The following is a 24,750-nucleotide window of genomic DNA, read 5'->3' as shown; positions in this document are numbered from 1 at the left end:
AGACCCAGAATTTTCTCACTCTTCCTCTGAGCTTCTGGGATGCACCATGGAAAGTGATGCATTTTGGTGATGGTGGCAGAAAAAGTCCTAAGGGCCAGCCAGAAGGTGACCCAGTCAGGCCTTTACTTGATTGACTTGAGGAACAGGATTTGTGCCAGTTTTAATGCTCAGGCAAATGACCGACTCCTCCACACATGAGCCATTAGGAGTGATGTGCTTCCTTCATTCTTTAATCGGAAAACATCTTAGGTCCTGGTCCTAAGCATGGTGAAGTAGGCATAATCCCCCTGGCTTATTTGTTGGTAACTGTGCTTAGAATGGCCACTTTATGGAAAGAAACAGCATTGGGTTCTTCACATTTGCTTCCAAGCAGAGCAGCCCACCCGAGGGAACTGACCATAAGAGTGTCATGGCCCAGGGCTTTTGGAGTCATGAGGTACCTATGGGGAGCATGGGAGGGGCTTTGACAAGACACGCCTCACATGATGCCACAGCGCTCTTTTGAAACGCCACCACCTTTAACATAAAGCCAACATCTGTGTCCAGCCATCTGACTTGAAAGTAGGTCTCACTCAATGTCTCAAGTGGTGTGAGACAGAGAAAGGTCCATTTGTGCTTTCATGGCCTGCCCTTGATGCAAAAATTCTTCAATGGATCTTCCTGAAAGGATTTACAAGTGGGATTTAGTTTTGACCCTCCACAAATGTGGAGAAGGGCCATGGCTCAGTGGCAGAGAATCTGCTCGGTATGCAGAAGGTCCCAGGTTCAATCCCCTGCAACTCCAGTTAAAGAATCTGGCAGTAGGTGATGTGAAAGACCTATGGCCTAAGATGCTGGAGAGCCTCTGCCAGTCTGAGTAGACAAGACTGACTTTGATGGACTGAGGGTATGATTCGGTATAAGGCAGCTTCATGTGTGTTCAAGATAGGGTATATTACAAGATGGAGTTGTGGCTCTTCACTGGAAGGGGCTCAGTGAGAGGTTTATTATTTTTTTAATGGCGCTATCTCCTAAAGCAGCTTCACAAATACTAACCCTCCACCTGTACCTATTTAATTCTCAACAGTACCTGTTTTTCTTACTGACAGTTCACTTGCCCTGCCTCAGCCGAAGAAGAAGTCAATAAAATGGGAAGAGCAGCAATCTAGCCCCACACTCAGGAAGAGGCGGCCACGTTTAGGAAGTTAGTTGAAATGAAGCATTTTGAAAAAGTCAGATCTGTCTCAGCTTAGATAGTCCAATATAGCTGCAGAACCTGCCTGTGCTTATCGAGCTGTATGTGGTGTCAGTAATGGGATATTCTAGAGACCTTGTACAGTTTCCCACTATGACAGCCAGGGAAGGCCTACAATTTGAACAGGAGAACGGGGGCTGTCACTTCCCCATTTAGCTATGTATTTTCACCCAAGGTACAGTTCCTGTTTTTTTCCAGGGCAGTCTCAGAATTCAAACCCTATGCACCCACATAGAAGAGTTAAAGGGGATGTGGCAGCCATGTACCCTGTAAACCGAAACCCTGTCTGGGTAAGCACCCTTATTTAAAGAGCACTGTTGTATTCTACAACAAACTGTAATTACCCTCAATTACTATTCTGACAGGAAAGATCCCCACACACAAACGCACACTGCATGCACACACATGCACCAAGTTTATCACTCTGTGTATATTAAGGGCAACATGTTATGCCAAAGTAAGCACATATTGAGAAATGTAGTCCTCATTCTCTACTAGGATGATTCTCCAGAAAGATTAGGGTTACCAACCTCCAGGTTGTGGCTGGAGATCTCCTGCTATTACAACTGATCTCCAGGCGACAGAGATCCACCTGGAGAAAATGGCCACTTCTGAAGGTGGACTTTATGGTATTATACCCCACTGAAGTCCCTCCTCTCCCCAAACTCTGCCTTCCTCAGGCCCTACCTCCAAAATCTCCAGGTATTTCCCAACCGGAGCTGGCAACACTAAGAAAAATGGATTTACACATCCCATAATGCACCTCCAAAGTGACTACTCAAAGCATACCAGTAAATGCATGATTCCCTCCCCCACTTCGTTGAGTATTCTTTAAAACTCCAAACATGTTACGGAGGTTGTGATAAATCTTGGGACATAAGCCATTAAGTACATCATGAGTTGTTTTTTATTCTGTGTCCACAAAGCAAAGAATAGGTACTTTGGATACTCTTTTTAAATGGTTTCGACTTGTTTTTCATACTTGCAAGTAGAACCCCCCCCCCCACACACACACACACATACACCAAGCCACTGGATTCCTGTTCTGACTCCAGCTTGATTCCCATAGCAAAAATGTAGAGCAAGAAGTTAAATACCTTTTAAAAAACAAAAATTGAGCTTCTTACCCATTCCTTCCAGCTGAAAGACTGACAGTGTAAAAGCTTAAGAGTCTTTCAAAAGAAATGAAAAATATTTATCCCGTGCCAGACACAGATGGGTCTCATAACCTTTTGCGTAAATCTGGTTTTGGGAAATCCAGTTGTTAAAAGTACAAGTTTTAAGGAAATTTGCTCAAATTTTGAGTAAACCCGGTAGTTAAAAACTCTTACAAAAGGTTGTAGAGTGTGGATCTGTACGCCTAGATTTTCCACATCAAAACAAAGCAGCAACGTATGTTCTGGGCCCAAACTTACAAAAACCCACCACCACCACCACTGAGGACTCTACAAAGGGAACTTTCGTTCTGCCTTTTGTAAATAACAGCCATGTGCATGTTGTAGCTTATTTAGCACAATCGCTGCTGTCTCAAAAATCTGGGTTATTTAAGAATTTTAGATTTATTTTTTGCAAGGAATGGGAGGTTATGCAATGAGAACAGGGCACTTCACTGTTGGACCTCCAAAAGCCTCCTCCCCCCCGGGCAGTTCACCAGATTAGCATCCACCACTCATGTGGAGGAGTGAGGAATCAAACCTGGTTCTCCAGATCAGAGCCCACCACTCCAAACCACTGCTCTTCACCACTGGCTCAAACCGGCTTACAATCACTTGCCCTTCCTCTCCCCACAACAGATGCCTTGTGAGGTAGGTGGGGCTGAGAGAGTTCAGCGAGAACTGTGACTAGCCCAGGGTCATCCAGCTGGCTTCATGTGGAGGAGTGGGGGAATCAAACCTGGTTCTCCAGATTAGAGTCTACCGCTCTTAACCACTACACCACGCTGAAAGGGAAATTGCGCTATCCTGTCCCAGGGGATATGTTGCCATTCCAAACAGCCAATGTGATGCTGGATGTGCCAAGCAGGCTCTATTGGGATCAAGGCAGCAAGGGGTAAAGGGGAGGCATGAGGACAGGATGTGGCAAACAGAGCAGCTCACGTGGGAATTTGGGTCCCTGCGGGTAATTGTGCCAGTGTGACTTTCACCTGGCTGTAAAGCAGTCTACATCCCACCTCAACAGCACACGCCAATACATGCTCCTGAAACCAGACATTTCAGCTTGCCAACTCGTTCACTTTGCCACCCTCAGGCAGGGATAAAAACCACGAGAATGGTCCACGGCCACTAAAGCAGGAGCCCCCTCGGTCCAGGCGGTCACTGACATTCAAAGGCCTCTGCTCTGGGGCAGAAAGTACAGACTGCCTCTCCCCAGGGTACCAGCAGTGGCCTTAGCTGTTTCCGTGCCTGACATGAAAAGCCAGCGTGTTCTCCTCTAACAGGGAGCTGTTTGTTTTCAAGATGTTCTCACTGGAAAGAGGACTGGAACCGGAAGAGTTAGCATCCAGTTCCAAGCCCTCAAAACCAAGGAGACAACCAGAGATGGCCCTCTCTTCCACCCCCAACAGTTCTCAGCTCTTGAGCACATTTTGGGGAGCATCCGCCTGCTAGCTGAGGCTACAGCCCAGTGGGCCGATGATCCCACCAAATGGTTAAATCACTAGAGCACTAGATGTGGAGTCTCTGTGGACCTGTGGCCTCGGGCCCTGATTTGACCACCTCTGCTCTAGAGGCAGAGATTTGGGGCAGGAAAATGGGGTGTCCTCTGGAATACGCTACATGAAGTGATGGCTTAATGGATCGCCAGGCCCTGCAGGATAATCTCACCGCGTAAACAATTTTTGGTGGACAGTTGGACCAGACAAGCCAAAACTACCCAGGACCATAAAACTAGTGTTAAGTGATGGGGAGTGTTTGTGTAGGGTTTTGGAGGTGAAATTCAGAGAACTGATCTGTCCCTATTACTATTCTACAAAGGATCCACCAAACTGAATAAAGCCAGCCATGTATGGTGGCAGGTCACAGGTCCATATAACTTCCTGAGGTTTTTTCCCCCATCCCTTTTCCTTCCTGCCTGGGGCTGCACCTAGGGGGAGCTGGTAAGCACCCAGTAGTGCCCCCCATTTATACTTGGCTAGAGGGTCACAAACAGTGCAACACGCCACACAGGCCTGCATCAACATCACCTAAATGTGGCAGCAATTCTACAGGCAGAGGAATGTGAGAGGAAAGCCCACAGATTTCATGGATATTACAGGTAGCACTCAAATTTCGGGTTACAAGTTCACAGGTAAACATTGGTTCCCTTCCCTGCTGTGTATTAATTCCCCCAAATAATATATGTATGTGTGTATGTGTATATATATATTTATATTTATTTATTTATTTATTTAATCTCCATCCACCACATGGTAACAGAAAAAAGGCATTAGCCTGTTACCTTCCCTATCATATTGGACCCCTGAGCCCACAATAAATTCGCAACGACATTTCCCTCAACCTTTCCCTTCTTGCTGCTTTTTCTCGATTTTGCTACTTTAAAAAAAGGTCTCCAGTTTCCAAAATGGGAAAACGAAAAACAAAAATTCCGTTGATCGGCCTCGAACGCAACACCCTCTTTGCCCAAAGTGACGCAAGAGGACAGGGAGAGAGATGGGAGGGGAGCACCCCAGCAAGCCTCTAGCTTCCGTGCAGAGGCCATCTGGCAGCCGCCTGTTGTCCCCCCCGGTGGCTCTAACTGAGTTCCCACCTTTGGATCCGGCTGGGTTCACCGCACCGCCTTGTGCTTCCCACCGCAACAGCCGCAGTGCTCGCCGCACCAGTGACAGGCGTGGAGGGGTAAGTAGCAGCACATGCAAGGGACCACGAGGGACAGAGTGACCAAGGCCATCCAGCGGACGCAGAAGTGAGGGTGGCTGGGGTCGCAGGAGCAAGGGTCCGAATACTCTCCTTCCGAGTCTGACATGCAGTGGTACAGCATGCTCTCAGCGCACCACATACAAGTGAACTGGTAGACGCAACGGCCAATCGGGTCGGGTGCATCCTGGCATTGCCCACGCCCGTTTTCCTCATGGTTAAAGACGTCCCGGCAGTAGACACAGCGCGAGGGCACTGTGTCTTCCTCTACCCCCCCAGCCCCCTGTTGCTGCTGCTGGTCCTTCAGCGACTTGTGTTTGGGTGGCGACGGGGCACTGTGGATGCGACAGGACGGAGAGGCTTTGGGGTCCTTGAGCCGCCCTTCAGCCCCAGGTGGGAAGCAATACTCTTTTTCCCGTGGGGACATGCTGCCACTTCCTCCAGCCTTTTCAAAGTGCACGCATATGTCAATCTTGTCAGGGTCGGGCTGGCGCTTCTGAACCACAGCTCGCCTGTAATCCTCGTACCCTTTGGTGACCCAGAGATCTTTGCAGGGGGTGATGCTCTCCAGATCTTCTTCATCTGGGAGGGTCAGCTGCTGCAGGAGTTGTGGCTGGACCTGCAAAATGGGGCAGGGGTGGTGAAAGCAGAAATGATAACACTTGCTTGTTTGCACAAGCAAAATAGAACTTGAACCCAGATCTTGAGCCACTCTGGAAAAAGCAATTCTGCAAGAGGGGCAAGGGATCCCTACCAGTGACCCTGCTATCCACTATCCACTGCTCCCGACTCCAGAATAGCCACCCTCAATGTTCTCACAGTGCAGCATTACTGATAACTACTGTGGTTGTGGCTCAGGGGTAGAGCATCTGCTTGGCATCCAGGTTCAATCCCCAGCATCTCCAGTTGAAAGAATCAAGCAGCAGGTGATGTGAAAGGCCACAACCTGAGACCCTGGAGAGTCACTGCCAGTCTCAGTAGACAATACTGACTTTGACAGACCAATGGTTTGATTGATACAAGGCAGCTTCATATGTGTACTTATTTGCACAAAACAACTCCAGCAAAAGCCATGCTTTATGGAGCCTGAGCGCAAAGCTCGTTTTTCAAGCAAAAATAGAGAAGAACATCGGCTCACCTTGAGGAAGTTCTACTCCTATAGGTGACTGCCTACAATGCAAGTCTGGAACACAGCTGCCAGTTTAACAGAAGATTCCTTGACATAGTGGGAGGGGGCTGCCAAACCCCAGTCACATACCTGTCCGGGAGACATCACCCCCTGCGCCATGCCAAAGGAGAACTCTTCTGAGACAGGCGAACGGAGGTAGCAGCTGGACGAAGACTCGCTGGTCACAATCGTAATGGGCTTGGGAAGCATTTCCTTCCGACTGTTGGATGAAGACTCGCTGTCGGTGTGCACCTAGAAAGAGAGAGAGAAAGACAGCACTGCAGGGGCAGCATTACCCAGAGAGTACCCACTTATCCTCGCCCCTAGGTGGCTCCCTTATACTGCCCCCTGCAGCACAGGGCCCCCTATTGGTTCAGAAGTGGATGGACGGAGGCTGCAAATAACTTGCACTGAAATTATGGCTCCTGTCTGACTCTGAAACCGAACATTCGGTTCTGCGGCCATTCACACAACCATTCACGCAGGAATTGCAAACTTTGAACTACTTGGTCAGGCAAGAGTGGATGTGATTAGGACCACAAGGATGGAATTCGAGGCACCCCTGCCCTTCAGTCACTGGACTCTTCCCCAAAGGCCAGCTCTTGAAATTTCCCCAGCTGCTGCTGACACCCTTTTGACCCTATAATGGCAACGAGGACAGACAGAAGCGTCTTTGTTTTAAGCTAGGATTTCTCTGCATTTCTGCAAATTTCTTTTCAAGCAGAGGGGAAGGCACTATGCATGCTCAGAAGGAGTCTGAAGTGTCAGAAAATGGCCACCTTAAACTTACTGCGAGAGCTTCATCCATCCCGTTGGCTTCATCCTGTGAGGAGGAAGAAGAGGAAGGCGAGAGGGAACCTAAGACAACAGTAGAAGAAATAAAATTAAAACAACAAATTTTAAAAATCACACCTGCACAGAAAAATCTAACTACATTTGTACCCTGCAGTTCCTCCAAGGAGCACAAGGTGGCAAATGTGTTTCTCACTGCCTCCATGTTATCCTAGCAATAGCCCTGCAAGGTAGGCTGAGAGAGAAAGAGGGAGGGCTCAGTGAGTTTCACAGCTGTGGGCTCATAGTTGACACTTTATCTGCTGCACCATGCCGGCTTTGTACTGAAACTTGCACAGGGGGTCTAGATTGGCTGGACCAGCCTCTAACAAACTTAGAGTGACCTCAGATGTTATGAAACATTGCAAAGGATTCTGGGATGTATCCTGGGCATGCTTCCAATAAGGATGGGGCACTGGCCAGGCATAGTAGGAATAGTGGTGGTAATAATATTAATAATAGCAAATTTTAAAAGCATTAACATATTTTATTTATTCATCAAAATAGAAATGCTAATATAACACTTCATGTATATGTTAATAATCTCAGGGAACAAACAGATAAGGTGTTGGAGGTTTGAGATTGGATCTCGGTTCTCTTTAACATCTAGATTTGAGTCCAGTAGCAGCTTAGAGACAATAAGATTTTCGAGGTCTAACGCTCTTGAGAGCCACGGCTCCCTTCAAAAGCTCATAGTCCCCAAAACCTTGTTGGTCTCTAAGGTGTTCCCAGACTCGGATCTAGCGGTTCTGCTGCAGACGAACACGGCCTGCACTCTGAAACGATCTCTTTAAGTTTCTAGAAATGGTTTTATTTAATGCTTTTCTTGGTCACATTCTCCGCCCAAAGGCCCCCTCCCCAAAATGGTTCCCAGAATATCAATCACAGTAACAGTACAGTAATATTTAGGGTATTTTTTTCCTATCTGAGCATGTAGCATCTGGAGGGTGGGGATCTACACATGGAAAACAACAGAAGGGTGAGAGTAAAATTCCCTCTCCCTCTCAACTGTTATTTCTAGCAAGGCAAAGAGACAGGAGACACAGTAGTAGATCTCTAATGCCTTATCCTTACAACACCCTTATAAGATAGGCTACTATTACCACATGCAGGCCAAATAGTTCCTTTTTTAAGGCCACCTGGTCAGCCTGTGGCTGAGGAGGGATTTAAATGGGGCAGCGAGACTTCTTGGCTCACAGTCTTGGCCCTTCTGCTCATTTCCTCCTCCTCCTTGCACGGTAGACTCCTCACCTGCCACTTTGTACCTCTGAAACCCCTCTCGCCGCCCCCCCCCTCACCTTCTGCGATCTCCTCCAGGGCAGCTTGCACTCCCTTTTCGAAGACCACGGCATCTGCAGGGCTTTGGAAAGTGAGTCCGAACTTGCTGTCCCCCACTTTCCAGTGGTGGAAAATGGGGTTCACCTTGTTGTAGACAAGGTCCCTCTTCAGTGTGCACTCCAAGATGGTCTGCAGGAGGCAAGGGAGAAGGATAAAGGGCCAGCGGACTACCATGGTTTAAAACTCTGGTGGAGGCTGCCTAATAGGGTTGCCAACTTGGGTGTGGGAAATTCCTGAATATTTTTTTTGGGGGGGTGCCTAGAGAGGGTGGAGTTTGGGGATGGGAGGGAGCTCAGAGGGAATTTCATGTCACTCTAGGACTTCCATTTCTCCTAGACTCTATGGTATACCATAGAGCCCGCCTTCTGCAACTTTCATTTCCTCCTGGGGAATGGATCTCTGTAGTGTGGAGATCAGTTGTAATTCCAGGATATCTCCAGGCCCTTCCTGGAGGCTGACAACCCTACTGCCTAATACCGTTACACCAGGGAACAGATAAACGGGGTGGGGGGAGTAGGATTACCAACTCCAGCTTGGCAAATTCCTGGAGATTTGGGGGTAGTGACTGGGGAGGATGGAGTTTGAGGTGGGAAGAGAGCTCAGGAGGAATGTAATTCTACAGTCCACCCTCAGAAGCTGCCATTTCCTCCAGGGGAACTGGTCCATGAAGTTTGGACAATCAGTCATCATTCCAGGAGAACTCCAGACAAGACTAGGAGGTTGGCAACCCTAGGTGGAGAAGAGATGCTACCTCCACTCCAGGTGACTGAAGCCCCACCCCCGTAATCCAAAGGTCCACCACCAAAGCAGACGGTACCCCACAGAATCACCATGACTGCCTTCCCACCAGCACTTGCTGGGAAGCCATCAGCCCTCCCACCTCCACCAACCTCACCGTCTGGTCCCGCAGGCGCTCCCCACTGATCAGGTACTGCCGGTGCCGCCCTTCTTCTGGGTGCCGGACCTTGCAGATCATCACGTGACTCAGGCCGCCGCCACCCATGGGCACCCAACCCCCACTCGAGTCGTCTCGGATCATCACCACAGCCCGCACCCGAACCATGTAACTGGGTAGAAAGAGAGGAGAAAAGCAGTCAGGGAAAGAGTTGCCAACTCTGTTTGGGGAAATTTCTGGAGACCCAACCTATGTACTCCATCATGTGTGGACACTCACATGAGGCTGCCTTATACTGAATCACACTGCTGGCCGATCAAGGTCAATATGGTCTACTTAGACTGGGAACTTCTGAATGCCAAGCAGATGCTTTACCACTAAGCCATGGCCCCTCCTCTAATTTGGGGGTGGAGCCTGGGGAGAGCAGGGAGTGGGGAAGGACCTCAGTGGGGTATAATGCCATAGAGTCCACCTTCCAAAGCAGCCATTTTCTCCAGGTGAAATGATCTCTTTGTTGACAAACTGGGAAAATGTGATTTAGACCCTTTTACTGTTAGGTGGATCTGTAACTGGTTGACAGATCGCACCCAAAGAGTGCTTGTTAATGGTTCCTCATCCACTTGGAGAGGAGTGACTAGTGGAGTGCCTCAGGGATCTGTCCTGGGCCCTGTGTTGTTCAATATCTTTATAAATGATTTGGATGAAGGAATAGAGGGGATGCTTATTAAATTTGCAGATGATACTAAATTGGGAGGGGTAGCAAATACGGAAGAAGACAGAGCCAGGATACAGGATGATCTTGACAGGCTGGAGAATTGGACTAAAACCAATAAAATGCACTTCAACAGAGATAAATGTAAAATTCTGCACTTAGGTAGGAAAAATAAAATGCATAATTATAGGATGGGGGAGACTTGTCTTAGTAGTAGTGTGTACGAAAAGGATCTTGGGGTCTTAGTAGACCAAACACTGAACATGAGTCAGCAGTGTGATGCGGTACCTAAAAAGGCAAATGCAGTCTTGGGCTGCATCAACAGAAGTAGAGTGTTCAGATCACGCAAAGTGATGGTATCACTTTACTCTGCTCTGGTTAGACCTCACCTAGAGTACTGTGTTCAGCTTTGGGCACCTCAATTTAAGAAGGATGTAGACAAGCTGGAACATGTCCAGAGGAGGGCAGCAAAGATGGTGAGGGGTCTGGAGACCAAGTCCTATAAGGAACGGTTGAAGGAGCTGGGTATGTTTAGCCTGAAGAGGAGAAGACTGAGAGGGGATATGATAACCATCTTCAAGTACTTGAAGGGCTGTCATATAGAGGAGGGTGCCAAGTTATTTTCTGTTGCTCCAGAAAGTCGGACCAGAACCAACAGGCTGAAATTAAATCAAAAGAGTTTCTGTCTAGACCAGGGGTCTTCAAACTACGGCCCGTGGGCCGGATCCGGGCCCCGGAGGGCTTTTGTCCGGCCCGGGGACCAAGAAAGCCAGTCCCCCCTTGCTCCCCTCCCCAGAGCTTTTCTGGGCTTCCTGGCCGCATGCACCCAGCCATGTGTAGGGGTGGGGAAACCAACCAGGTTCACCAGATTAGCCTCCGCTTCTCACGTGGAGGAGTGGGGAATCAAACCTGGTTCTCTAGATCAGAGTCCCTGCTCTAAACCGCCACTCTTAACCACTACAATTGTAAGGCGCAGGAGCTTGCCGCGGACTCCAGCCTCTTTATTCCCCATTAACTTGCCTCTGTGCGTGCGGAGAGCGCAAGGGAGGCCGGGGCAGGGGCGAGGCCGCGTCTGCCGAGGGAAGGTCCGGGCTCGGGAGGAGGATGCTTTTCAGGAGAGCCCCCCTCGTGCCGCCTCCTCCTCCCCCGCACACACGGGGAATTTGTTCATATTTTTTTCAAACTATAGTCCGGCCCCCAACAGTGTTTGAGGGACAGTGAACTGGCCCCCTGTTTAAAAAGTTTGAGGACCCCTGGTCTAGACATTAGGAAGAATTTTCTAACAGTTAGAGCGGTTCCTCAGTGGAACAGGCTTCCTCAGGAGGTGGTAAGTGCTCCTTCCCTGGAGGTTTTTAAGCAGAGGCTAGATGGCCATCTGTCAGCAATGCTGATTCTATGACCTTAGGCAGTTCATGAGAGGGAGGGCATGGAGTAGGGGTCACTGGGGGTGTGGGAGGGGAGGTAGTTGTGAATTTCATGCATTGTGCAGGGGGTTGGACTAGATGACCTTAGTGGTCCCTTCCAACTCTATGATTCTTGAGTCTGGAGATCATTTATAATTCTGGGAGATCCACAGGCCCCACCTGGAGCTTGGCAGCCCTAGCAGAGGAGATCCCAGAGACTATGTATACCACCCTAAGCTCTTGGGAGGCAGAGGGAGATTTAAAAAAAAGATAAACGGGGACTCCCAGTTAGCGTGCCTGCTGAACAGAGGAATTATGCAGTCAGGCGGTTAGTACATTAACAGTCCTTTCTTCTCCATTCTAACCCAACCACAGAGGTCCTTTCCCAGCTCTGTGATCTGCAAATTGACCAATCTCTTGTAACCGTTTTTTTTATCCCACCTTCCTCAAAGGCTAGGGTTTGCACATTTTTCAAAGCTGGATTCCCTTTCCTAAACTTACTCTACTTACTTGGACCTATTTGCAAAGTCAATCCAAGCAATTTTTTCCTTTCTACAATGTGAGCATCTTGCATCGCTGAACAAGTATATTTTTCATTTTTACCATTTATAAATATATAGACAATGACCTGGATGGCCCAGGCTAGCCAGATCTTGTCAGATCTCAGAAGTTAAGCAGGGTCAGCCCTGGTTAGTACATGGATGGGATACCACCAAGAAAGTCCTAAGTCGCTACAGAGGAAGGCAATGGCGAACAACCTCAGTTCATCTTTTGCCTTGATGGCCCAGGCTAGCCTGATATTGTGAGATCTCAGAAGCTAATCAGGATCAGCCCAAGATACTACTTAGATGGGAGACCTCCAAGGAAGTCAAGGGTCGCTACACAGAGGCAGGCAATGGCAAACCACCTCTGAATGTCTCTTGCCTTAAAAACCCTATGGGTCAACATAAGTCGGCTGTAATTTGATGGCATGTTGCACGTATGTGATATAGACAGATGTGACTCTCGAAAGCTTATACCCAAAAATCTTGTTGGTCTCTAAGGTGCTACAGGACTCGAATCTAGCTACTTTATACACAGACACACAAATATACAGCATTATTAGTCCAGGGGCTTTGTTCTGTGACCACTGCACCCATTACGCAGAGGTAACCCAAATATGCCACTGAGTGTCCCAGAACCTCCTACTTCAGCCAGATCCTCCTATTACTTCTTGCCCTGGTGACCCACCAGTGATAGCATCATGACCCAATTCGAGGTCCTGACCCACAACTTGGGAACCCCTGCTCGAAGGGACATGGGATTCTCCTTTCCCCCATGTTATCCTCACACCAGTCCTGTGAGGTAGGTGAGTCTGAGTGGGTATTACTGCCCCATAATCATCCAACAAGCTTTGGGGTAATGAGGGATTTGAACTCAGGCCTTCCAAACCTCACTAGTGTAACATTCTAAGTGCTTGAGTACTTAAATACATTTTCACCTGGGCCTGCCTCCTAAATTTACTCCCCCATCGGGGGATATGAAACTGAAGGATTTTGGTCAATCTCCAATGAACCACAAAATTTGTGAAGCGAATGAGAATCATGCCTCTATGCACATGCAAAAAGCTGCACTACAGTTGATTTTCCCTAGAATATCTAATGAAGGGGTGGGGGTGGGGGTTTCCCAGGCAGATATCATGGCTTCCAGCAGGCTGAGTCCCACTTCCTTACAGCTAGCATGGTATACATTTCAGAACCAATGCCACAAAAAAATGTCTGCATAACATAATAAGAAAAACAATTGCCTCTGAGGCTGTGCAGAGGGCCTCAATTCCCAGCACCTAGCAACATCTGCTTTCCCCACGTATCACTGTTAGGGTTGGGAAATTCCTGGAGATTTGGGGGATGGTGGAGCCTGAGGAGGGACCCTCAGCAGGCTATAATGCCACAGAGTCCATCTTCCAAAGCAGCCATTTTCTTCAGGGGAAATGATCTCTGTCGCCTGGATATCAGTTGTAATTCCAGGAGATCTCCATGCCTCACCCAGAGGTTGGTAACCCCACACTCTATCAAATTCTGCCAGGCTAGCCCCCCCACAGATAGCAAAATCCATGCAATGGGGCCAGACACAAGTTTGCAAAACAGGGAAAAAAATGTTTGAACAAAAAAACCCAACAAATCCCACACACAGAATCTCCACCGTCTCTCTCATCCACACCCAGCCCAGGAGCCTCAGCTGCCAAGTTTTAAGCAAACACGGGTCTAATCTGATTTTTACAGGAAACAGATGCTTTTCAATACCTTGTGCACAAAGTTAATAATTAAACTGTGGCAGTGGTGGGGCGTGTGTGAAGGAGGAGGCCTCCAGGCTGTGGATTGCAATCTTCTGCAAGCTGCCATCAGCAGCCTGCAGAAGCCCCCCCCCCCCCAGCACAGCTGAATAGCCCTCGATATCAGACAGCAAAAAAGGTCGGGGTGCGGGTGAGTGTGCCAAACCATTTGCATACATATAAAGAATCGTGGTGGTCAGAAACGGGACACTGGCAGAGATCCCAAGCCAGTTGAAGGAGGTTCAAGGGAGTACTGTTCGCCCCGCATCTTTTCTTCAAGCGCTGGCTGCAGGATGGCCAATTTCAGCCCACGGTTCTCAAGCGGGCATTTTGGACGCAGCTGCCAGTGTGGCATTGGTGCTCGTCAAAAGTGTGCCCAGCACCCCCATCAAGTTTCCCCCCAGCTTGCGGGCTACGTCCCCCTTTCTCTGCACCAGCCAGACACATGGCTGTGCTGTCGTGCGGAGAAAAGAGAAGGGTCTCTGATTGGGGCATCCAATGAGCCACCCTTCTGGGCCTAGAGAGGAGGGCAGCGCGTCTCCCCCCCCCCATTCCTTTCCCTGCCCCCTCTCTCGCTCCAGCTGGCCCCCTCTCCCCACTTTGCTGCCCCAACTCCACCAGCTAAGCCACCCCACAGGGAGGCTTTTGTGGTCACATTCAGGAACTGGCAGCCGACAACCCTTTCCTGCAGTTTCTTGTGAAGGCTCAGGCGCTCTCCCTTTCGTACTCCTCAGTCACCAAAGGTATGCTTCATTCCAGATTTTTTCTGAATACCTGGAAAATGAAAGTTACTTCTTAGTTCAGACTAGGGTTGCCAACTCCAGGTTGGGAAATACCTGGAGGTTTTGGGAGTGGAGCCATAGGAGTGAGGGATTTGGGGAGGGGAGGGACTTCAGTGGGGTTTAATGCCATAAACTCCACCTTCCAAAATGGCCATTTTTCTCCAGGTGAAGTGCTCTCGGTTGCCTGGAGATCAATTGTAATCCCAGGAGATCTCCAGCCACCGCCTGGAGATGGGCAACGCTAATTCAAACCTGTGTTCTGTACGGAAAAGCAAACCACAGGTGCCACAGAACAAGTGACACAGGTAAACAGGGACCACAGGTTGTGGTACATCACAAGTATAGCTGTCAGGAAGTATGAAGCCTTGTGGACTCAGGGTGGGGTAGGGGTGCCTCCTGGCCAGCTTTCTACTGGCATGACCAGGTTTTTCTTCCTTCTGCTTGGTTGTCAGATGAGTTGGGGTTTTTTTCCCCATATAATGGAAAGAACAGGATAGAGGTCAGTTTTTAAGGGAAAGGTATTTATTGTGCCCTTAAGATTTTTGCAGCACAATTTTTACTTTCATTTTCAGTCTAGGCTTTCCGGTGCCCTAAAGGCTGCTTTTCTAGACACCATGGCTATCTTTGGCTGCTCTCCTTTTCAGCTGAGCTCTCAGCCAGAGAGAGAAAGGGGGAGCTGTTTGCCTTAGATGAATTACTATTTTCTGTGAGCTTCACCCCTTGACTCTTTTGTTCCACCCTTCAACCCCATAGCTGGGCAAGTCATACCAGCTCTGTCCCTTGGCCCTACGCCAGGGTCAGATTTGCCCCTTGACAGAGTTGTGCCAACTAAGAGCTAGCAACACTAGCCTAGGGAGATGATGATGAAGAAGAGTTGGTTTTTATATGTTGACTTTCTCTACCACTTAAGGAAGTGTCAAACTGGCTTACAATCACCTTCCCTTCCTCTCCCCACAGCAGACACCCTGTGAGGTAGGTGGGGCTGAGAGAGCTGTGACTAGCCCAAGGTCACCCAGCTGGCTTCAGGTGTAGGAGTTCACCAGATTAGCCTCCGCCGCTCATGGGGAGGAGTGGGGAATCAAACCCGGTTCTCCAGATCAGAGTCCACCGCTCCAAACCACGGCTCTTCACCACTACACCACGCTGGCATCGTGTGATCTAAGATCTTGCCAACGTCAGACGGAGACGGAGGAGGACAACATCAGTACAGGACACTGACTGGCAGCAGGAAGGCCCTGCACGAACTAGGCCTGGTATAAATACTGGGGGCCTGGGTGGTCCCTTGTCTGCGTCTTCAGGAGAGCAACACCTCCTGCTGGCAGTAGCACATGTTCCAACTCAGGCCCACAGGAGGTCATGCAACTCCCAGCCTGGATTCAGGAACAACGTCTCACAATCCTGGTCTGGCAGTAGTCACAGCAACCAGCATATTGTGAAGCAACTCAGAACTAGAGGCTAGTATCACAGAGACTGCCAACTCAGAAACAGAAGCCCAAATCTCTTCTTGGGGGTGCAGAACTCCTTGGGTGGGTTTCCAGTAGGTTTGCCAACCTCCAGGTTGGGCCTGGAAATCTCCTGGAATTACAACTGATTTCCATACTACAGATACAAGTTTCTCTGGAGAAAATGGCTGCTTTGGAGGGTGGGCTTTATTGCATTGTACGCTGCTGAGGTTTCTCCCAAAACTCTGCCTTTTCCAGGCTCCACCTTCGGTTCTCCCAGGAATTTCCCAACCTGGAGTTGGCAACTGCCTCCTGATCCACCAGTGCAGATCAGAAACATTGAGGCTCACAGAGATGAGGAGCTTGCATGAGGCCAGACAAAGAATCTGCAGCAAAAAAATTCTTCAAGGCATCCGTTTATTCAGTGGCCCACAAACCATGGCCAAGATTAGAATAGGCATGAAGTACCCCCATCACCACACACAACCAAGAGAAACACCCAGAATTATAAAACTATATTCTGCAAATGAAGCACCATTTATGCTAATGCCATACATGGGTCCTACCTCACAAATTCATTGCATATTCCACAGTATATTGATGCCAAGGCCATCCTATTTTCAACTGATGCATATTTATTTTTCAAAAGTTTGGCTTGTAAATGGCAAGCTCTAAGGCTCAAGAGCTGACAGGGGGTGCATGGTCAAGTCCTTCCTGCCACTTCCCTTTATTTCAGCAGGCCTTGCACCGAGGAGCTTTCCTGATAAACTGGGTCTCAAATGTCACTATGAATGGGGATGAAGCCACGGTGCTTTGCAGCTACCCAGAGGCTGTCAGCATCATGACATAACACACCAGGGGTTTCAAGCAGGGCCTTGGCTACTTCCCTTCCTTTGCTATCCGTGGCTGCTTGCAAACAACAGGAAGTGCTAGCCTGCTCTCAGCTGCTCTGTAGCGCCACCAAGGTAAATGGCCATTGAGAGGTATTGCAGCTTCTACTTGCAGCAGTCAGGTGACCCAAAAGACCAACAGCTGTATAAACCTGCTGACCCTGGCCTGGCTCTTCAGGCCCCAGCACCGGGCTGTGTGGCTTGCCCATCCACCTCTCTGCATAGTCTGCTGGAGGGGGTGGACGGGCTGTACTGGCCACCAGCCCTGAGACACACGTCAAAATGTTCAAGAGGGTCTTAAAGCACGAGAGGGTGTACACTGTGTCTCAGCACGTATGGAGCTGGATGGGCCAGAAGCCTTGGAACCTCTTTCTGTCAAAAAGTAACCTCAGAAGCCTGCCCCTCCCTTAATCCGGGAGACTTTTCTGCCACCCACTATACATAACAACTCTGCTGGGATGTCACGGACCTGGTTCAAGCATGGAGGCCTTCAGGCCCAAGTAAAGAACATAGCGAGCACACACCATCATGGTGAAAAGTGGACATGTTGGGAAGGGCCTGCGTTCAAATTTTCTAGCCCCGCTTGCCGAGTGAAGCTCACCTGTTCTGCTGACCTGCCAGGATTTTTCCTTCAAGGCATCACCCACAACAGACTCAGATCAGAGAATCAGCTGTACGTCGGCTCCATGGCAATGGAGAAAGGAGCCGAGCGAGCCGGCTTGTAAGTGGCTACATGCTGAAATGCAGGATCCAGACAGGAGACAAATCCTGGGTGCAGATCATCTCTGCACAGGACCTGGAAGTGGTTTGGGATTGTCTCAGAAGCAGCCCAAAAGGATGTGATTTCTTCTATACAGGGCTAGCAGTTTGCATAGGCACAGCGATAATCCTCCCCGCTCATCCTCAGCAGTATATACATATATATATTCAGTTCCAGTGCGTATGTATATATACACACACATATATATATACACACATATATACACACACACATACACACTTATTTGCTTTGAACTGGAGCTGGCAGCCAATTAAATAATTTTTAGTTGATCGACTGCCTGGGTCGCAAGCGATTAAATTTAAATATAATTTGCACATCACCCCCAATGACACACGGTCCTTTTCAAGACACCAAAGGAAATGCAGAAGAACTCATAATTCCAGAAAGAAAATCTACCCCCTCGGCATCAGACAGAAAGGCCATCTTGGAAAACATTCCCTCTTCTATTCCACGTTACAGCAACACATGCGAAGCGAAGACTACCCGAGTGACCAAACGCATGTGGCTGAAGCCTTGAAGCTCCACCACTTAAAACTGCTCCCCCCATTAATCCAATAAAGATTCACCTGACCAATGCACCGATTTTTGACACGCTAAAAAAAAATTGTTCAGCACAAAACAGGCACCAAATTCCCAGCGACGGTTCTTTCGTTCGCCAGATGTCTCGCACTGCCTTTTGCCCTAGCTCTCACACACCTTCCTCTTCTATTGCTAGATAGTTTTTAAACATTTATTTTTAAGTCTGAGAATAGAGTGCACACACCTCTATATGGTCACTTTTCTTCCCGAATGACTTCCCTTTTTCAAAGCCCCCCCACCAACTTTTTCAGAATTTCGCACCGCTCAGCCGTTGGAGCCATTTTCTTACACAGACTTGATGTACACCATTTTCTCCTCTTCTTCTCTATCCTCCTCCCCTTCGTACTTCGCTGTACACCTAGCTATGTTTCAAAAGGGGTTGCATTTCTGGCAGTCTGCAAATGTTGCATTTTTTTTTAAGACAAGGGGAAGGCAAAGGGCCCACAGCTATTATAGGGGGAGAAGCAGATTGTCTGCATGGTCAAAGAGCTGCAAACACACACACATGGCTTGTGGAACAAACCCATCAGACAGACCACGAAGGAGGGATGTGTTAGCCCATGGACGGTCAAAGAAGCGAGCCTCGGCAGGAAGAGGAGCAGATGCGGATACGGAAGCCTGAAGAAAAGCTGGGGAAGAAAGAGCAGGCACAACCACCTTGCTCACAACTATACTCTAAAATACAGAACATGGCCTCTAAATTGGAAGGCTGCGCTGAGTGCCAAGAGCTTTATTCAAAAAAACAAGAGCAAGTTACTAGTCCTCATGGCCTCAGTCTAGTCCTCAGTCACAAAAGGAGTCTTAATGCAGATTGTACTTCCATGTGTGTGTGTGTGTGGGGGGGGGGGGGACGACCAAGCCCATAAACCTTTTACACAACATCACATATAACTAAGCTGATCTATTTTGCCAAGAGATGAACTAACTTACAGTAAAATCCTATGCAGAGTTACTCCACTTAGGTACGATAACTAATTCCGTATAGATTTACAAATACAGCAACAGGAAAACAAGGAGGGGATAGGTGCTCCGTCAAGTTACACTTTAGCTGCCTAACCTACCTCGCAGAGCTGGTGTGAGAACCATGAATGTCACCTCAAGCTACTCAGAGGAAGGACGGGGTAAACAAATGTTGCAGAGATCAATTTTTGACACAGACTTGGAGAGCTCAGCTGGGGATTTGGGGCCTGGGGGTTAACACCTTGGGAGTTTTGAATCTGAAGCCCCCCCCCCCCAAACACACACCAGTAAGGAAAGCCACTGATTCCATAGGCAATTGTGGCATCAGTCACTGCTGTTTGCCCCCGATTTTGTTTAAATTCCCACATCCAAAAACACAGGGGGGTAACTTCAGAAAACACCTCTGGATCAGAAATGTTTCCTAGCTGCCCACATAAGCAACGCAGAGCAATTTGGAGGAAAGCGACGATGGCTTAAAGACAAAACTCGGGCCTCTGACTTTGGCATCAAGAGTTTAGCAACATGGGGCATACTGTGGTGACCAACTACTATTAGTTTTACACCATGGTTTCCTCCAAAGAGCTCTGGGAATTGTAACTCAGTGAGGGCGTCAATCTCATCCTTGGCCCATTCGCAAAACCTCAGGTGACAGAACAGAAAGAAAGATAGTGACACCAGTTGGTGTAGAGATATTTTTTTGGGTGAAAGTCAAGATTCGGAGCTGCTTTTGTGCATGCCAAGCAGGTAGCTCTACCACTAAGCCATGACCTCTCCCTTGTGGTGTACGTAAACACACCAAATTGCCTTATCCTGCTGTCAGACTAAATTAGGGTTGCCAACTCCGGGTTGGGAAATACCTGGAGATTTGAGGATGGAGCCTGGGAGAGTGGAGTTTAGGGCGGGTGGGGGGACCTCGGTTGGGTATAATGCCATGCAGCCCACCTTCCAAAGCAGCCATTTTCTTCAGAAGTGGAATAAAAGCTTTACATAAATAATAAATAAATAAGCAACTTACATAGTGTAGAGATTAGTTATAATTCTGGGAGATATCCAGCCCCCACCTGGAGATTGGTAACCCTCGTCACTACCTAGCTCAGTCCTGTCCGACTGGTGGTGATTTTCTAGGGTCTCAGGCAGATAAATGCTTTTCCTTAAACCTGAGATGTTAGGGACGGATCCAAGAGCTTCCCCACTGAACAACTGACTCTCCCAGCTCAGCTCAGGATGCAGATGCCCTGTTCTTCTTGCTATTCTCACACACCTCAATGGAGCCTCCATACTCAGAGGCAGTTTAGCTGTGGATACTGAGGATAAACGGGGAGGGGCTGGCAATTTCATGGCCTCTTTGGCATCTGGCTGAACATGTTTGCAAACTGGACGAAGGATCTTGTGGTCTGCCCTGACAGGTCTCTTATGACATCCTCGTCCAAGACCAAGGATGCTTCTACAAGTTGAGAGGGGCAACCCTGTGCACCCTGGAAGCCAGCTTCTACTGGGCCTTGGTTGCGAAAGAAAGCCTCTAAGATGTGGTGTAAATCAGCATCTCTTGAATTTAAAAAAAGGCAGCACATTTCCTGCTTTGAAAGTAAAAAATCCATGAACTGGATCCAGTTAAAGAAAAGATTTCAAATATGAGAGGCATAAGACGACGTATTCTCTCCTGGGTGAGGGACAGAGGGAAGATGTTTCTCCTAAAATTGCACCCACTGCATGTGGCTTTTGTAAACACTTGATGTAAAATGGATTAACAATTTGATTTTTAACAAATGCAGCTATATTCATGAAGGGCATTTTTGTTGTTGATCAGGAGGGTCTGGTTAAAATCAACTACCGAAATCAAACTGAATAATCGACTGCTGGTTACAGCCCCGAGTTAAATACAATTGAACAAGAAGGAATGGCTAGCCAAGACCACACTATGAGTCAGCAGTGCTAAGGGGGTATCAACACCACAAACATATCCCTGGTTCTATACCGTATCAGCCATCATGGTTTCCTCCCTAAGGATCCTGGGAACAGTTTCTTCCTGAACTGCGATTCCCTGTGTCGTCGTCCCCCCACTCGGGGAAAAGGAATGACTGCTTGGCCAACTGAAGTCTGTGTGGTGTAGCTATAATCCTGATCATCCCGAGCTTAACTACTGAACAATTTCCTAGCATGACCTTGGAAGACTGGCCTCCATCCCCCCCCCCATTCCAATCTCGGCTCTAACCACTGAACCACATCCCTTCCCTGTGTCAACCCGCAACTTGCAGAAGCGTCTTTCCTGAGAACCCTGTTGCTTGACCATTCTCCAGTCACATCAAGATGCCCCCCTTAACCTGCCAGGCCTTCCAATCTGCTACTAAAGGAAAATAACCAAATTTTAAAGCACCAAAACTGGAAATTTAATTTAAAATAACATAAGATCTATTTTTTGCTTTTCCCTTTCCAGATCCCCGCTTTCTTTCTGTTCTGATGGTGCAAAAGGTGGTTTACATTGCAAGGAGGAGAAAATGAGACAGGTGGAGCAAATACACAACCACGAATCAACATCATATATGTCCCTTATCCACAACACTGAGAATTTATAATGGCGCCCAGTTGTCCAGCATATAGACGGAGATTTTCTATCTCCCCCGCCCCCAAAAGACAGAGATCATTGCCACAAAAGTCAAATGGAGGAAGCATCAGCCCCCCCCCCCAATATATATACATATATATTAAAAATAGCACAAAGTGTTTTCAACATACAGGTGACATCACAACGCGTTGCCATGGAAAATGACATTATGTATTACAAGATCAAAGATGTTGAAGCCTAGTCGAGACACATATTCCCCGTTTTGGAAGCCAAGTGGGGGCAGGGATGAGAAAAGAGAGAAGAATTGACATTTTTTTTCCAAACAAGAAGAGACTTTTAAAAATGAAACACGAACGATCTCCCTTTCATGAAAATGCACAAAACACCAGAGTCAATCCCCCATTTTCCAGTGCAACACATTTGTCTTCTTCCTTATTACAATCTTATATTTACCTCCTCTTCACCTTTTTTTACCAAAAAAGAAGAAACCATTGAATGTATTAAATGCAAAGTTTGTAAAAAGCATAAAAATACAACCCCCCTAATAACTGTAAAGCATCTCAAGGAACATAAACACGAAATCAGGGGGGGGGGAACTGCCACCACTATGAGGGGGGGAGGAGGAGGAAGAATTCAATAAGACTTTTCAAATTATAGCAAATTTCTAATGCACCTTTTACAGTAAAGCCAACAATTGGAGATATAAAACACGCCATAGAAGAAATCTGAGGCACACACACCTGTCTCTCTGTGGCCTGGGCACAGGCAAGGTTTCATTCCGGTGGGAAGAGGTCTCAAAATCAATTTGCAACCCCCCCTTCCAAACACAGATCAGCACAGCATCCTGAAGACCACTCTAGATGAATAACCCTTCTCCTCATTCATAATCTTTCGGGTGGTGGTGGGGAGGAACATGAAATAACATCACATACGAATCATCCTTTCAGAGAAATACAGATGCACCCCCACCCACATGCAAGAAAAGGTGATACAGTTAATCTTGAAATACATACTTCCAATTTCAAACCTTTTTGCAGAAGTATGGTCTGTTGGTGTATGGAATTGCAAAATAATGATAATAAAAATCTCTCTGCACCCCCTTCTTAGCCCCCTCCCTCAGATGTATGGATGCCGGTTGTTAACAGTCTCTACTTGAAATCTGCAAGCCCACCCACCCTTCTCTCTCCCTCTCCGTCTCAACCCCCGTCCCCCCCAACCCCCCCAATCTCTTTTGTTGTCAGCGCTCTGGAAGAGCCTTTGAAAAAGGTAAGACTCTACGGCCCCGACTGCCTATTCCTTCAGCCCATCTCAATGGAAACCCTGGGCTGGATTTTTGTGAATGGAGGGTCACATGACCCAGACTAGGTTCTTTGTCCCTGTTTCTTGAATAAACAACAGGTGAACAGGAGGGGGGAATTAATATGTATATCATGCATACATATATAATATAGATATAAGATATCAAACGCAAGACAGACGAAGGGAAAATATGTAGAAAGAGAAGATCTTATCCCCCCCCCACCTTCTAGGGCTTTACAAAAAGACAGAAAAAGAAATGCCCAGATCCCTTCACTATGACAAAACAGGCTTAACAGACCCCCCCTCTGCCCCCCCCCACCAAAAACTGACAGGCAAGGAAAGAAAAAATGTAGCCCACCATGATGAATCTTATTGCTCAACCGTGGCTTTTTATGAATGAATCCCGATGCAAATAGCACTGATTCACAAACAAATAGACCCCCACCCTCTTTTTTTTTGGTGGGATTGAATTTCATTCATAAAAAAAGACCCACCATCATTGTCAGAAAAAACCAAGCCTCATTGAAGAAAATACAGACACACCACACACAGACACATATATACACACAAACAGACATACAAAGATATGCATACAAACATCATTTAAAAAAAAGAAAACAATGCTGCTACAGCTGATAGGCAGAGATTTAAAAAGACAAAGAAAAGGTGGAAGAAATATTAAAAATATGTATCAAAGAAAGGTTTTAAAAAACATGCAAGGGTTTTTTTTATGAATGGAGATGTTTCACTTTCACCACCCCACCAAATGCTGTAAATTAAAATGACATCTCTGTCTTTTGTAAAGAAGAAATGCATTAGCAACCCCCCTCTAATTTTTGCTGGAGGGGTGGGTGGGGAATAAAAAAGATATATCAAAAGAATGACTCACTGTGAATCGCTGTCCGTTATTGCCTGCAGTTTGCAATTTCACCCTGATGGACTCCCCCGTCCCCATTATTTAAAATTTCATATGCAAATATACATAGAGATATGCATAGATATTTATTTATATATATATTACATATATATATATATATATATGTTGTAACCATCACCATAAAGATGAGAAACTAGCAGCCATTTTTCCAGCTCGTAGAAATTAGCATTACCTCTTAACCCCCCCTCTAATCCCCACCCCCCTGTTCCCTCTCCCCACCTCTGCCCGGTCCCCCAGCCCTTCCCGCCTCCCGCCTTGCACCTGTTCAGAATTGCCTTAGGGACCCAGCCAGATACTAACCAGACACCTGGGTGCTAAGAATGGGTTTCTTAAATGGATGATGCAGGGCCACAAGCTGGGGGGGGGGGAGAGAGAAAGCAGACTCCAAAGCTGAGAAAGGAAGAGAGAGAAAGTGGTTTCCACCTGGTCCTAATGCCCTGAAAGAATTTGAAAAGAGATCAAAAGGAAAAAAGGCGGGGGGGGGGCAAGGGGGAGAGAGAGAGAAAGAGCCCGAGGGAAATTCATCTCTGTATCTCTTCCAAAGGGAAGCAAGCTGAAGCCGGCAAAGAAAAGCGACAGACCCTGAGCCATATTAGTGTGTAAACGCTGGTTCCTGATCCACATTCTACACCTTCCCCCACTAAGGCCTGTTCCAAGGGGGGTTTCAGCAGTTTGCATCCCTCTCTCTTTATGCTGGAAGGCTGGTTTGTTCATAGAAGGGGGAGAGAAAGAGTGCAGAAAAATGGAATAATTGTTTAACCCCCCCTTCCAATT

The 24,750-nt window shown here is 47.7% G+C and overlaps 1 protein-coding gene across 3 annotated transcripts; it reads right to left on the bottom strand.

Moving 5' to 3' along the window:
• Positions 1-4,959: 4,959 nt before the first annotated feature.
• On the bottom strand, positions 4,960-24,344 carry SPRED3 (sprouty related EVH1 domain containing 3). Of its 3 annotated transcripts, none has more exons than XM_056846070.1 (6): positions 24,277-24,344; positions 9,318-9,489; positions 8,383-8,551; positions 7,044-7,111; positions 6,344-6,505; positions 4,960-5,704 (listed from the first exon to the last, which is right to left on the bottom strand). In XM_056846070.1, the coding sequence occupies exons 2-6, from the start codon at positions 9,483-9,485 to the stop codon at positions 4,997-4,999; spliced, it is 1,275 nt and encodes a 424-aa protein (XP_056702048.1). In that variant the 5' UTR covers positions 9,486-9,489; positions 24,277-24,344; the 3' UTR covers positions 4,960-4,996. The 3 variants fall into 3 exon arrangements, with proteins under 3 accessions (XP_056702048.1, XP_056702049.1, XP_056702050.1); XM_056846071.1 differs by lacking the exon at positions 24,277-24,344 and adding an exon at positions 23,929-23,987; XM_056846072.1 differs by lacking the exon at positions 24,277-24,344 and adding an exon at positions 22,754-22,790.
• Positions 24,345-24,750: the final 406 nt, after the last annotated feature.

Source organism: Euleptes europaea, chromosome 3 (genome assembly GCF_029931775.1).
Source record: "Euleptes europaea isolate rEulEur1 chromosome 3, rEulEur1.hap1, whole genome shotgun sequence".
Lineage (NCBI taxonomy): Eukaryota > Metazoa > Chordata > Lepidosauria > Squamata > Sphaerodactylidae > Euleptes > Euleptes europaea.
This window is presented reverse-complemented; position numbering and strand designations above follow the sequence as displayed.